At 37.8% G+C, this 13104-nt stretch overlaps 1 protein-coding gene across 9 annotated transcripts; it reads right to left on the reverse strand.

Annotated features, from left to right (window-relative positions):
• Window positions 1–519: 519 nt before the first annotated feature.
• On the reverse strand, window positions 520–12231 carry LOC103721091 (protease Do-like 5, chloroplastic). Of its 9 annotated transcripts, none has more exons than XR_003388308.2 (8): window positions 11635–12231; window positions 11492–11554; window positions 11331–11420; window positions 11095–11217; window positions 10755–10842; window positions 6197–6271; window positions 5057–5167; window positions 520–800 (listed from the first exon to the last, which is right to left on the reverse strand). XR_003388308.2 is itself a non-coding variant. In XM_008811137.3 (8 exons), exons 1-8 carry the CDS (start codon window positions 12127–12129, stop codon window positions 1542–1544), a joined length of 972 nt encoding a protein of 323 aa, XP_008809359.2. In that variant the 5' UTR covers window positions 12130–12215; the 3' UTR covers window positions 1352–1541. The 9 variants fall into 9 exon arrangements, 7 of the variants coding, with proteins under 7 accessions (XP_026665825.2, XP_026665827.2, XP_026665826.2 ...); XR_003388307.2 differs by lacking the exon at window positions 520–800 and adding an exon at window positions 1352–1648; XM_008811137.3 differs by lacking the exons at window positions 520–800; window positions 5057–5167 and adding an exon at window positions 1352–1648 and having other exon boundaries at window positions 11635–11802; window positions 11872–12215.
• Between the last annotated feature and the right edge of the window lie 873 nt (window positions 12232–13104).

Genomic DNA, 13104 nt, shown 5'->3' on the forward strand with positions numbered 1-13104 from the left:
TATATATATATATGTGTGTGTGTGTGTGTGTGTGTGTGTGTGTTTATTCATTTCCTACCTCAAGAAACGAATTTGACAAGGCAACCCTTTTTTCTCTCACCATATATATATATATATATATGTGTGTGGTGTGTGTGTGTGTGTGTGTGTGTGTGTGTGTGTGTGTGTGTGTGTGTGCATACATACATGTATTCATAGATATATGTATGTATGCATGTATACATAGATATATGTATGGATACATATATACATATATATACATACATATATATAGATATACATATATATACATATATACATATATACATATATATACATATATACATATATGTATATATATGTATATATAAAACGTTTAGTTGAAGAGCCAGAAGGCAGATGGAAAGTTCGGGAAAGCTATTGACAACTGATAACACTTAATTGGGATGAACAATAACAAGTAGTAAAGCTTCCCATAAGTCTATCCAGCATGTTACTTGCATGTTCTATAGTTTTAATGTTAAATGGTCACTATAAGCATAATAAAGAATGCTACAAGTAGTCCAGTAAAGCCGTTCAAAGCTATTAAAAAAATTCCTCTACAATTCTTCTTCCATAAAGCCTTGTGTTTACAACATAATTATGAAAAGCATCCTTTCCCTACTTTCATCCATCAAGTCATCTAGTTGGTGCCCAAAGAAAAGCATCTTTTTCAGTTTTGTATTTGGTTCCCTTCTGAACTTGTCTACCATTGCTCGAGCAGTGAAATGGCCATGGTAAAATTTGCTTCCTCTTTCTATTTTTAAGGAGTCAAGCTACACCTACTTCATAAAGAGAATAAAGAGAGAAACAAAAGCACCTAATCAGGAGCACAAGCGAAGCAAAAATGAGTAGATTTACATCATGAACAAGGGAAGCAAGGAAAAAAGAAGCAAAAATCAAAAAACAAAAGCAAGCTTTAGATTAGGAGGCCTCAAGACCAACTCTGTCAAGCCCCTTTGTTATTTGAAGGATCACCAATTTGATGCCTATGCATATGAATATTTAAATGTTTGCAGCAGTTTGAGTTGCTCTTTGCAAACATTGGAACCTGTCTACAGCTTGAATAAATATAAAATATATGAGCAATGTGCAACACTGCAGTCCACTGATCTGCTCGAAAAAAACATTAGTTTCAACTGTGATTTCCCTCCAAGGTTCTTTATAAGAAAGCAATAGAGAAGAAGTTATGGCGAGTTACAAGTTCGTCCTTATTTTTATCAAAATCATTACATGGCCCTCATAGCTGAGTTATGTTTTCTTCACTTTCAGAAAGTTTCCATCACACTTGGAACATGACCAGAAGCATTAATGGCTTTGAAAGTGGCTGGCCTACTTAAACATGAGCATTGTATACTTATTTGTTTTAATCTGTATGAAATTTAATGCATAAACCAACTATATGATTAATTCAACAATACTACAATCACGCAACACTGTTAATGACACTATATATTGACACTGAATATAAGCTGTGGAAAAGCATGAAAAAATTGAATCTGATGACATAGAACACAAAGAAGTCAAAACCTATTGCTAACAGAAGTTCCATATACTATCAAGTAAGGAACTGTCCGTACAACAGCATCGATTGGAATTGCAAAGTTGACACCAGATGATATTCCAGTCCCTGCAATCCAGACCCATTTGATAGGAAGAATAATAACTTCATGAACTAATCATGTGCAAAGTTTCTCAAAGCAATTGAAAGGATGACATGAAACAATGTTGTCAAACGAAACCAACAGATCCTTCATGTTTCTTACAAACAGAGCAATAGTTTGTGATATTTCATGTGTTCCAAATTAATAAATTGAGAATACTGGCTTAAACTTTGAACCTGAATACATATTGATATTGTTTCCTGAAAGTACGAAATTGATAGATCAAGGGTCATGGGCATGCCAGATCAATCAGGTTGATTAAATAGATATGGCTGATCAAGAAAAGCCGGTTAGTGCCCTTGGAAAAAGGACTTAAAATTTCCAATAAAATAAGATATAAAGAAAAGAATAGGATAAAATTTAATAACTCACAAATGATGATATGTGCAAAGAAATTGAAGATACACAATTTAGAATAAAGTTTGCCATTTTGGTAACCAAACCCAGTACCAATGCTACACTATCACTACGTCAATATAAAACGATATCGAGTGTTGGTACACCTTCCGTACTATGTACCAGTACTGAACCGATACGGCACACCCCATACCGACCGGTTCGGCCCGGTATGAAGAACCTTGGTTTAAAATACAAAACAATGAATTATTTGAGTACACTATGACTAATATCTATACCATACCATATCGGTTTGGCCCAGTAGGGCGAATCTTGGTTTAGAATACAAAACAATGAATTATTTTGAGTACACAATGACTAATATCCTCTAAGGTGGAATGGGACTTTCACATTGGGGAACTGGCTAAGTCGATAAGGGTCAAGGATGTCGAACCCTCTCGATGCTCAATCGATCTCCTCCAAAGTGGAATGAAACTCTTTGTTAAAGAACATTAGACCAAGTTTAGGGATGCAAGATCCTCTCAATGTTCATGGTGGTACATAGGAGAGATGTGGGAAGCAAGGTCCGCCATCTTGGTACCAGCCCTGCACCAGTGCCACACTAGCACTATATCGGTATAGTATAGTAAGATCACTTCGACAAGCAAGGTCCGCCATCTTGGTACCAAATCCTGCACCAGTGCCACACTAGCACTATATCGGTATAGTACAGTAAGATCACTTCGGCATACCGAGTGTTGGTATGCCTTCCGTACTACGTACTGGTACCCGAACTGGTACGGTATGGTACGCCTCATACTGCCCGATTCGGGCCGATGACGAAAACTTTTTTGGAAGCTTTGCCATGCCAAAATGTCAAATGTCCACGTGTACAAAGTGAGTGTGAGAATAAGCAACTGAAGCCTTCTTCCTTTTCTTATGCAATAGATTGATAATTATTTTCAGCTGTAACTACCATTTTTAAGGTGGTTTCTCGTCTTTGTAACTCCATCCTTGGTGAGTGTCAACGGAATCCTGCATGAATAATTTACTATTATCCTAATAACTCCTCATCGAAAGTTCATTCTAGCAATCAACCACCCAAAGTGACCTATTGTATGAGTGAAGTGGTCAATCATGAGCCTTCCAAGTGTCAAGATGCAAGTGATTAATTAAATCATTGGCCAATACAATACTGTTGGTAGTATAGTTGGTTGAATTCCGTATTATTTTCGATATAAACATTTGCCGCTCTTGGCTCAATGAATATTCAAGAATAAGAAATCCTGGATCAACCACTATAATTGGCTGTCATACATGAGTGATCAATCATATATTTTGACTATAGTGTTTGTCATTATATATAGCCCATGAACCATGGCTATTAACTATGATATAGATCATAATTTTTAAAATCGACCAAGCAAATATAGGCCATAACTTTAAATTGATCAATCATACTTATTGACCATGATAATAGGCATTATTTTGAGTAGATAGATCATACCTATTAACCATGATAATGAGTCTCTACTCATAGTTCATTTATGATACTTGTCAATCACAGTTATAGATCATTGTTTATATAAGTTAATCATGGTATCGGTCGACAAGAAGCTTTTCATATTTAATGGTCAAAAACATATAAAGATATTATTAGTCATTATTAACCACCCTACTCTTTCTTCATTAGCACACCTGCCCCTAATATCCTATCGAAACAGAAATTGGGATGTCCATAACTTGAGGCAGGTGGTTATTTATGACCATTATTCTTGGTCAACATGAATTTCAGCCTATTGGCTTTCTCGGATCGATCAATTATTTTAAATTGATTGGCCATTTTGGGTGACTTACCCTTTTCCGATTAATTTGAACCATGCTTCTTATACATCTTTTTCTTTGATCGATTAGCTTTTCCAAACCAACATGACCAATGCCCCCCAAAAACTTTTACCTTTGGTTGTTTGGCTTTTTCAAGTCAATTCGAATGATATCCTCCAAGTAATTTTGCCATAGATTTATTGGCCTTTTCAAGCCAAGTCGCATATTGCCCCCCCAAGTTTTTTTTGCCAGGACCAATTGATCTTTTTGGTCTCATTTGATCCTTTTGTGATAGCATTGGATAATCATACGACGTCCTTGACCATCAAAGACAGCCAATAAGTATGTTTACATTGCATGAGCCACTAGTTGGCTAATCTTGTGAAATGAAATCTGCTACGTGATACATTAACATCCCATGGTCTCCAATTTCAATGTTATGTGCTGTCCCTTTGGTCAATTCGTGACTCTACTGAGAAGTTTCAACCACTTCTTGGCCTTAACAGCTGGTCAAGGCTTGTTTTACGAGCATCAAAATTTTCTTATAATTTTCTCAATGACAAAAATTCAACTCGGTTAGGATGATTTTCATGCTCACTGTGTTTTTAACATGGTTATTCCCTTGAAAAGTCCCGTCCATCTTACATTTTAGCTCCCAGTGTTCTTTAACACAACTATTTGACTATATCACCCCAAGTGTGCCAAAAAAAAAAAATCCAAAAAAGACAAACCTATGGAGAAATCGTATGCATGTCATATCAATCAGGTTGATCAGATAGATATGATCAATCGAGGAGAACAACTTTGATGCCATTGGAGTAAGGACTTGAAATTTTCAGTAAAATGAGACAGAAGAAAATAGGATAAAATGTAATAATTCGCAAATGATGAGATATGCAAAGGACGATACACTATTTGGAATACAAATAATGAATTAATTGAGCACACCATGGTCGATGTTCCCCAAGGTGGAATGGGACTTCATATGGGAGAACTGGATAAGCCAATAAGGGTTAAGGATGCAAAATTCTCTGGACACTCAGTTGATCTCCTCCAAGATGGAATGAAACATCACATTGGAGAGCTTTGGACCAGGTTAGGGATGTGGGATCCTCTCAACACTCATCGTAGTACATAAGGTGTAAAAGCCTTGTACATGTCAAGGTAGTCAAATGTTCATATGTATGGAGTGTGTGAGAGTAAGCAAACAAAACCTTCTTCCAATTCTTGTATTGCAGATTGGTAGTTATTTCCAACAATAACTACCATCTTTTAGGTGGTTTCATGTCTTGGTAACTCTCTCCTTGATGGTTGCGGGTAGTTTCCTGCATGAACAACTCCCTTCTTAATACCTTCTGTTAGATAGTTAATTCAACAATCAATCACCCAAATGTGGCCTCTTGTATGAGTGATAAGTGACTAATCATGAGCCTTCCAAGTGTCAAGACACAAATGATTAATTAAATCGTTGGTAGATATAATATTGTTGGTTGATACAACATTGTTGGTCATTTATTATACTGGGTTGAATTCCAGCTTTATTTTTGGTGTATATAAATAGGAAGGAATGTTACTTGAAGCAATCGACAACAAAAGAGTTTCGTGTAAAATAACCTGCCAACTTTTTGAAGGAGAATTAGAGTCAAAAAAGCAACTGGTTACAATTGTTTCTACTTCTTTGTCACTAAAAAGAGTGTCATTTTTCTAGATGACAAAATAGAACCTGAAAGATTCTCAGCATCATCTTGAGGTAATAAAAGCCTTCTACCATTCTGACATGAAAATCTACCATTTGGAAGAGCTTTAGCCAGAAGAGTAATAACTCGTCTTGGAAAGGTTTAAGCTCAACAGTCATGAAATGAGAACCTTCAATGTCATATCATGCGTTGCCAATCGAAAGATGCAGCCATGAAAGTTAGCAGATTATGCAGAACTATTTATTTTGACCCTTTAAATCCCCCTCTTCTCAATGTTGCATATACTCAAAGTAATGTGTTAACATGCTCTCTAGCCTCAGAGCAACAAAGGATTCTTTAATTGATGGAGCATTTGTTCATCATTATTGGAGCAGAATGCTATTTGCTGATGATTATTACTTTTCTTGCATTCTGTTCAACTTTGTTTTGCTTATTCAGGAATATAAATCTCCTATATTTCGAGTGCAAAAGGATGCATATGGAGGATAAGAATAGCTGGTACTGTATTTAAGTGAAGAATTACATGTGCGGACAAAGTTTGTCTCAGCAGACATGAGATTTTGTTAGGCATGAATCATATCATGTCCAATTTGGTACATCTCTATAGCGCTGCATGTTTAGCTTAAATTAGCATGATATGTTAAAAAAGAAAAGTACCTTTACGGGTGAATGTAGCTGTGTTAACTCCAATAACATGGCCATAAGAATCGATCAAAGGCCCACCAGAGTTTCCTGCATATGTATCATTAAGAGATGTTAGCAAAGGATATTGTAGCATATGTTTTAATATATAATGGATCTGCATTCACAAAAGTAAGCATAAGAAATCCTTGAAGAAAATTCATCTTGTGCTTCACTTTTAAGGCAATTTAGGGACATCGAGCTCACATTGCAAAAGAATAGATGCAACATATATATCAAGGAGTTAGCTTGCAGTATGAAAGGCAGCTATTGAACAGCACATAGTTGGGCCATCCAATATGGATCTCCATCTCAATCCATTATGGATCTAATATACAGAAAACAAAAATTGAAATATTTACTTTTACAACAAATTCTATCTCATTTTAAGGAATTGCCAATCTCGAGACGATCTCGATGAGTTGGGCAATCTTCTCCACTAGTTGTATAAGATGTTCCTTTATCTCATCATCATCCATCAAGAAAAAACTAGCAGTCATACTCACCTTTGTCCTTCGATATACTTAAAGTACGGATAGTCCTTCTCCTAATTGCTTGTATTGCTTATGCATCTGGACCATGAACAGAGGGCCCTACAGATATAAAAGACCAAAGCTTTGATACCAACTTGATCCAATCGGAAAGAAGAAAGATTTTCTTCAACCCGCTCAACTCGAATCTCTCGGAAGATAACCAAAAAAAGGAGAAATCTCGAAAGTGAGGCTTTACATCTTTTTTTTCATTAATTCTTCAAAAACATGAGGTACATAGCCTCTATTTATAATGTGAGGTCTACCCTAACATAATTTGGATCGGATTCCTCTTCTTCATCCTAGTAGGACTCTTTTTTCTATAATAAACATCTCTAGAAAAAAAAATCTAAAAATTTTGAGGAAGTAGATCTCGACTTTACATCAACTCTGTCTTCTGTCGCTCTTCTTAATTCTTCTCGAATAGATAGCTACACTCGGTCCAAGTATCATCCGAAGAAGAAACTTTCAGTTTGATAGCCTGTTTTGGAGGCTAAACGACGGAATTTCGGCCCGATTCAACCTTCTAGGACGTTGCCCCAAAGTTGTAGATCTTGAAAAGATACCAAATTTCAGAAAAAAAAGATCATCTCAATCAAGCATCGTACGACCAAGTTATAGCTTCCGGAAGTTTGGCCTACGACTCAGCTTTCCAATATGGTAGATCTCACTCTTGACCTGTCCAACCCCACTTGAAGTAGCCAAAATGGTCCACATCGAGTCTGAAGATCCTCTTGGATCATGAGCGGGTGATAGAGTTCTTAAGGTAGCAAGCAACGCCTTCTACCCAGGTTAGGCATTCTACTTTCTTTCTTTGTTTTTCCAATTAATGACTACTTTCTTTCTTTGTTTTTCTTATTATTGATTTGCATGTGTTAATAGTTGTTTCATTATTTCTACAAAAATAATTAAATCTAATTTACCTAGTTTTCTTTGCCTACATTTCTTTAAAATTCAGGTATTAATAATATTTCAAACACGTACTGCACGTCATACCATCCTCTATAGGCAAGCCACGAGTAGATAGGAGGGTGTATTGCAGTACATACCATGCTTGTACATGACCAATATAGTCCCATACGTCAATACTTCAAACCTTGCCTAGTAGCTAGTTCCTATTTCTAGCTTTTAGCTCTTCCATTCTTTTCTAATATTTAGTCTTAGTTTAGTTATCCTTCTGTATGATTATAGGAAACAAAATAGCCTTTTACTTTTTAGAGATGCAAAAAGGTCTTAAATGAACAGCCCAATCATTCTACCTATGTTATAAAACTTCAGATTAAATGAGATTAGGCCTTGAACAAGTTAGCAAGGCGAATCTAGGTCAGCCAGGTTGACTGTACATCTAGTTCAAGTCAAGCTAGTCGATCAAGTCATTTTCAGTTCAAGCCCTTGGAGACTTGACAAAGGTTGTCACTTTCACCTAAACCAACCCAATGCCCCCCCTAATTCTTGCTGAGGATCCCAATCCTCATATAGATCAGCAAGGGAAGGACTAGAGTGCTTGGTGGAGTCTCCAATATCCAATGATTAGCGACCAGCTTCATTGAGTACCAACCAAATTCAGGGTCCTCTCAAGAGATCAAACCCCATAGCACATTTATGACTAGCTCTACGAAGTGATCTAAAACTAGCAACCAATTTGCGGCCACCTCATAGTGCTAGCACAACACATGCAAATCTTCAAAACAAGCCCAATATGGTATCTAAGACCAATAGGGCAGGCTCACATTTAAGGAGACCAAGGGGTAACAACTTAAACATACTCATCCTCATCAAAAGGACCAAAAATAGTTTGGTTATGAATAGGTATGAGATGAGGAAGGATCTTTCAGATAACTCATGGGTGGTCCAAGCTTTATGCTCCCAAGTAAAGCAAGCAAGACCCATGGCAACTGCCACCTTGGAAACCTTCTTGCCTAGGATCTCCTCAATCAACATTCAGCTGAGGACGAGGTAACAAACAGGTCCTCATCTTGTCAAAGATTGAGAGAGAGCAGCAAATTTTCTTCAATAAGTTGGCCATGCCTTGGAGATACATGACTTTTTCCTTTGGTAAATCTTGGAGTGGGAGTTGGATTGACCGATTCCTCCATAACATATGCACTTCAAAGTTCAAACCATTTTTATACACCAATTTGTTGTGTCCTTCCCACATCCTACAGAGATCTTAAGGTTACCACGGTAGATAGACGGGAGACAGGTTATGCCAAATTTTCAAAGAATTCAGCAGAGAAAGGAACAGGTTACCACGGTAGATAGACGGGAGACATCAAGTAAATCTACTTTGGCCACTAGCAGAATTTCTCTTCTTGTAGGAAACCATTCTCCAACAATAATCATGAGCCATTATACTTCATCAGGCGATCTGCACTATGACCTCATCTATAAAGCTGAGAAGGTGGACTACTGCTTAACTAAGTCTACCTTAGATCCTTGACAGTAAAGTTCCCATGCCAGCCACCAGCTTCTCCACACCTAGCCAGCTTGCTCTAGTCCTCGCTCACACCCTTGTTCTCTTGTCATTCTTTATCTACTTTATTATAAGAAAAAAACTCTATCATGAGGGGAAAAAACTCTTTGTGGCTTTAAAGAAGAGATTGCAAATGTTGTTCTTGCAGTAGGGTCAATTTGGTTGGAGTTTCTTTCACAGGTTGCAATCATTTTTTGGTTGCACATATGTGATACTGAACCTATAAGGAAAAGCAACAACAGAGAGACAGCAAAACCCTCTTTCACAAGAATCAAGAACATTTTTAAGTTTGAAGCCGTTTTCATTGTTGTTGTATGCATTAGAAGTAACATTTTGAGCGGCAAGTGAAATTTCACACTGAGGGTTGTGAAAGTTGGTCTTTGACCTATGGTGTATTGTTAACAAAGTGTTGCAGCTGGAAAGAAAGAATCTTTCTCATGATAGAGGGTACATTCATCGAAATGACCAGGAGATTGAAGATAGCACAACAATGTTGCTCAATCACTCTACAGAATCTAAGTCCACTGACATCAAATGGATGAATGATTTTAAAAATCCTCCAGATTTTAAATGTAAAATAATCCTTTAGCATTTCTGATACATATCTGGGCTATAGTAAAATTTCATAGAATTCTACTTAGGGATATGCGGCCTTCGAGTATTGGAAAGCAATCGCTGATGCTAAAAATAAAATTTGATGAGCTTCATGGGCATTATTATGAGGTACATACCGTGAAGTAAGCTCAAAAGCATCAACAAAAGGTTATCTATAAGTTGCTCGGGAGAAATTCTCTATCAAATTGTGGAAAAAGTTCCAAATATACTTTTCGATTCAGCTAAGCAAGGGAACAGACAGTGAAGTTCTTGGCTTGCTTTGATCTTGAGTACAATAGAGATATAAGTTTTATCTTAACCATGGGCTCACCTCATACTTCATGCCATGATACTAAAGCCATCATCAATAGCCTCAAGACACTGCACAAGTCAGTGTGCTTAGATATATAGTCAGACCTATTTCTGGGTGGTCCAGCATGCGAGGTGCAAGTGGACAGGAGGTAAGTACACTCTCCTTGTGCAAAGTTCCAAATACCAGATAGGTGTAAAATGAAAAGTGACATTTGATTGAGCATATGCAAACAGATCCCAACACTAAATAAACACCTGGATTTAGAAGAAAATGTGCTGAAGAAGATAAGAGCACCATCCAAAAAGAAACCAGGAAGTTATATATCTGCCAATGGAATGCAACCTGTTCACGTTATTCATCAACGGATAGGTGTTTCCACTCCAAAAGATCACATTAAAATAAAGGAAACAGTTCAATTACAAGAGATGATCCCAATGTTTTCAACATTAGTGATGAACTATAACATGAGAACCATTTGCTATTATGCCACACTTGACATGCCACCGCTATGTAAATCACTGTCATATTCAGGTGTAAGCTATGTTGTATTTAAATTTTTCTGCATATCTACAAACAAAACAATTAGAAAACTCTAGAATCGAGATATAAAATTGAGAATGTTACCAGCATTGATAGCAGCATCTGTCTGTATAGCTCCTCGAATTGGCCTTCCATTTGGTGATGGTATTTCCCTACCCAAACCACTCACAACCTGCAATCACTTACAATAGTCACTAACTGACATATGTTGATTGCTCCCAAGACTTTAAAGCTTTAACCAATACCATAGCCACCAATATCCTAAAAGATCACATGCTTGAATCATCTGTTAGTCTTATACGTTAATATTAAACAAAGTTCCAAGAAAGTCAAAAACAAAATTCTTTAAAAATCTTTCAAGAGAGGTGGCTGGCCAGGATACTTGGAATGACATAGAAGTTATATGTATCAAGGAAAGGCTTACCCCAGTAGTTAGAGTGTGCTCATACCCATACGGATTCCCAATGGCAAAACAGCTCTGTCCCACTCGTAGATCATGTGATGTACCAATAGGCACCGGTCTTAATTTGTCTCCCTCAACATCAACCTGCAACCATTACACAAATATATGTTTCTATTGAATTAATATATATTCCGAGACTAATTCTCTGGCAGGAACTGGTGAAGAAACATCAACAGCAAAAATGCGAAAATGCGAACCTTCAGAACAGCAAGATCATAAGCAGGATCGAATCCAACAATCTTTCCTTCCTTGGAAAAGGTATTGCCTTTAAAGTCTTCAAAATAAACCTGAAACCAACATTAAAACAGGTTTGTAATTTCAATCAACAAAATCAAAATAGCAATAATAGTAGCCAAACCTTGCAGCGGTGTAAGCCGGATTTATCGGTAGCCAGTTTCGCCACCACATGATAATTTGTCACCTAAGTTCACCCAAAAAGATCTAAAATAATTTCGATGAAGGCAATTAAACTTTAACGTATGAGAATCTGAGCGCTCTTACGATGTGGCCAGTCTTGTCCCACACGAACCCGGAGCCCGTACCTTCGACCTTGGCATCCCTCAATTCTTCATCATCTTCCCCCAATTCCTCTACCGCCGGGGGTTTCGCTGAGGTCGCAGCGCCTCGTAGCTCCAAATCTTTGATAAAGACCACCGAAGGCGATGCCTCCTGATTCCTAATGAAGCGGGTGTCATTTGGGTCTTGTGAGAGAGAAAGAGAGGAGAGGGAGAAGAGGACCTGGAAGAGTTGGACGACCCGCTCCTCGTCTCGCTGGGGTTCGTCCTTCTCATCAGCCCCCGCGAAGAGCGGTGAAGAGTAGAGGGAAGGAAAGGCGAGGGAGGAGGCGAGAAGGGTTATCGTTGTTCGCCTGGAGAGCGAGGAGGAGGAGGAGGAGGGAGGGGAGGAGGTGGGGATTGTAGGTAGTGGTGGTATTCTTGGGACAAGTGAAGTGGGGGGAGGAGAAGGGGAGGAGAAAGGGAGAGAAGCTAGCACCATGTCCTGCTTTCGTTACCAGCTTGGCTCTTCTATCCTGATTCCTGAAGCCAGACATTGGCGCTCAGTTCTGCTATCGTTCTCCTTGATTCCGGAAGAACCAAGCGAAAACAAAATGGCAATGTGACCCGAAATCGAACCCAAGGATGTATGGTGGTAGGGCTTATGTGAATGGTGGCGTGCGGAAGTGGGTTCCCGGTGAGATAGGTTTCTTTTCATTTTACATTATCGGCTAAGGATGCGTTTGATTTTTGCTTTAAAAATATATTTAAAAAAGAATATTGCTAAAATGAATATCTAATCAATATTGTATCCCGTTACCTGAGCCTGGATAAATATAAATTGGATAGAGGCTTCCTACCCTTTTTCTTAGTAAATAATAAAACAATCATAAAACTGGTTTTGAAGAAAGGTTCTATATTTTATGTTTTATATAAAAATGACTATTACGTAACAAGAATGGCCATCATTATTTAGCAATTATATCATTCAATACAAATTAAAATTATATTTTAAAATTTATATTTTAAAAATTGCCTAACACATTCACACGCTGGGAGTGGATGTTGATAAGGCTACAAATGGGTCGAGTTGATCCATGGCCCGATCCGACCCGTTTAAACCCGATCCGATCCGTTTATATCCGATCCGATCCATTTTTAAGGACCAATGGGTCGGGTTGGGATCTCAAATTGAACCCATTTTATTTTCCGATTTGGATTTGGATTTACTGAATCTCGGCCCGACCTGTCCGGCCCAATCTGTTATTTTTTGAATTAATTTTGGATCATTTATCCAACATCCTAATTCAACCTAACCCGAATCTAAATTATCCATTTTGGGCCTGCAAGCCCACGGGCCGCAGCTGCAAAGGATTATTCATTTCGAGACTCTCTGGTCCAGGTTGCAGGAGGAGGTGCAGTAATATTTCCTTCGATGATATACATATCTGCCTCCCAGTTTTGGAAGAGAAATTTC

This window comes from Phoenix dactylifera, chromosome 11 (genome assembly GCF_009389715.1).
Source record: "Phoenix dactylifera cultivar Barhee BC4 chromosome 11, palm_55x_up_171113_PBpolish2nd_filt_p, whole genome shotgun sequence".
NCBI classification, from domain to species: domain Eukaryota; kingdom Viridiplantae; phylum Streptophyta; class Magnoliopsida; order Arecales; family Arecaceae; genus Phoenix; species Phoenix dactylifera.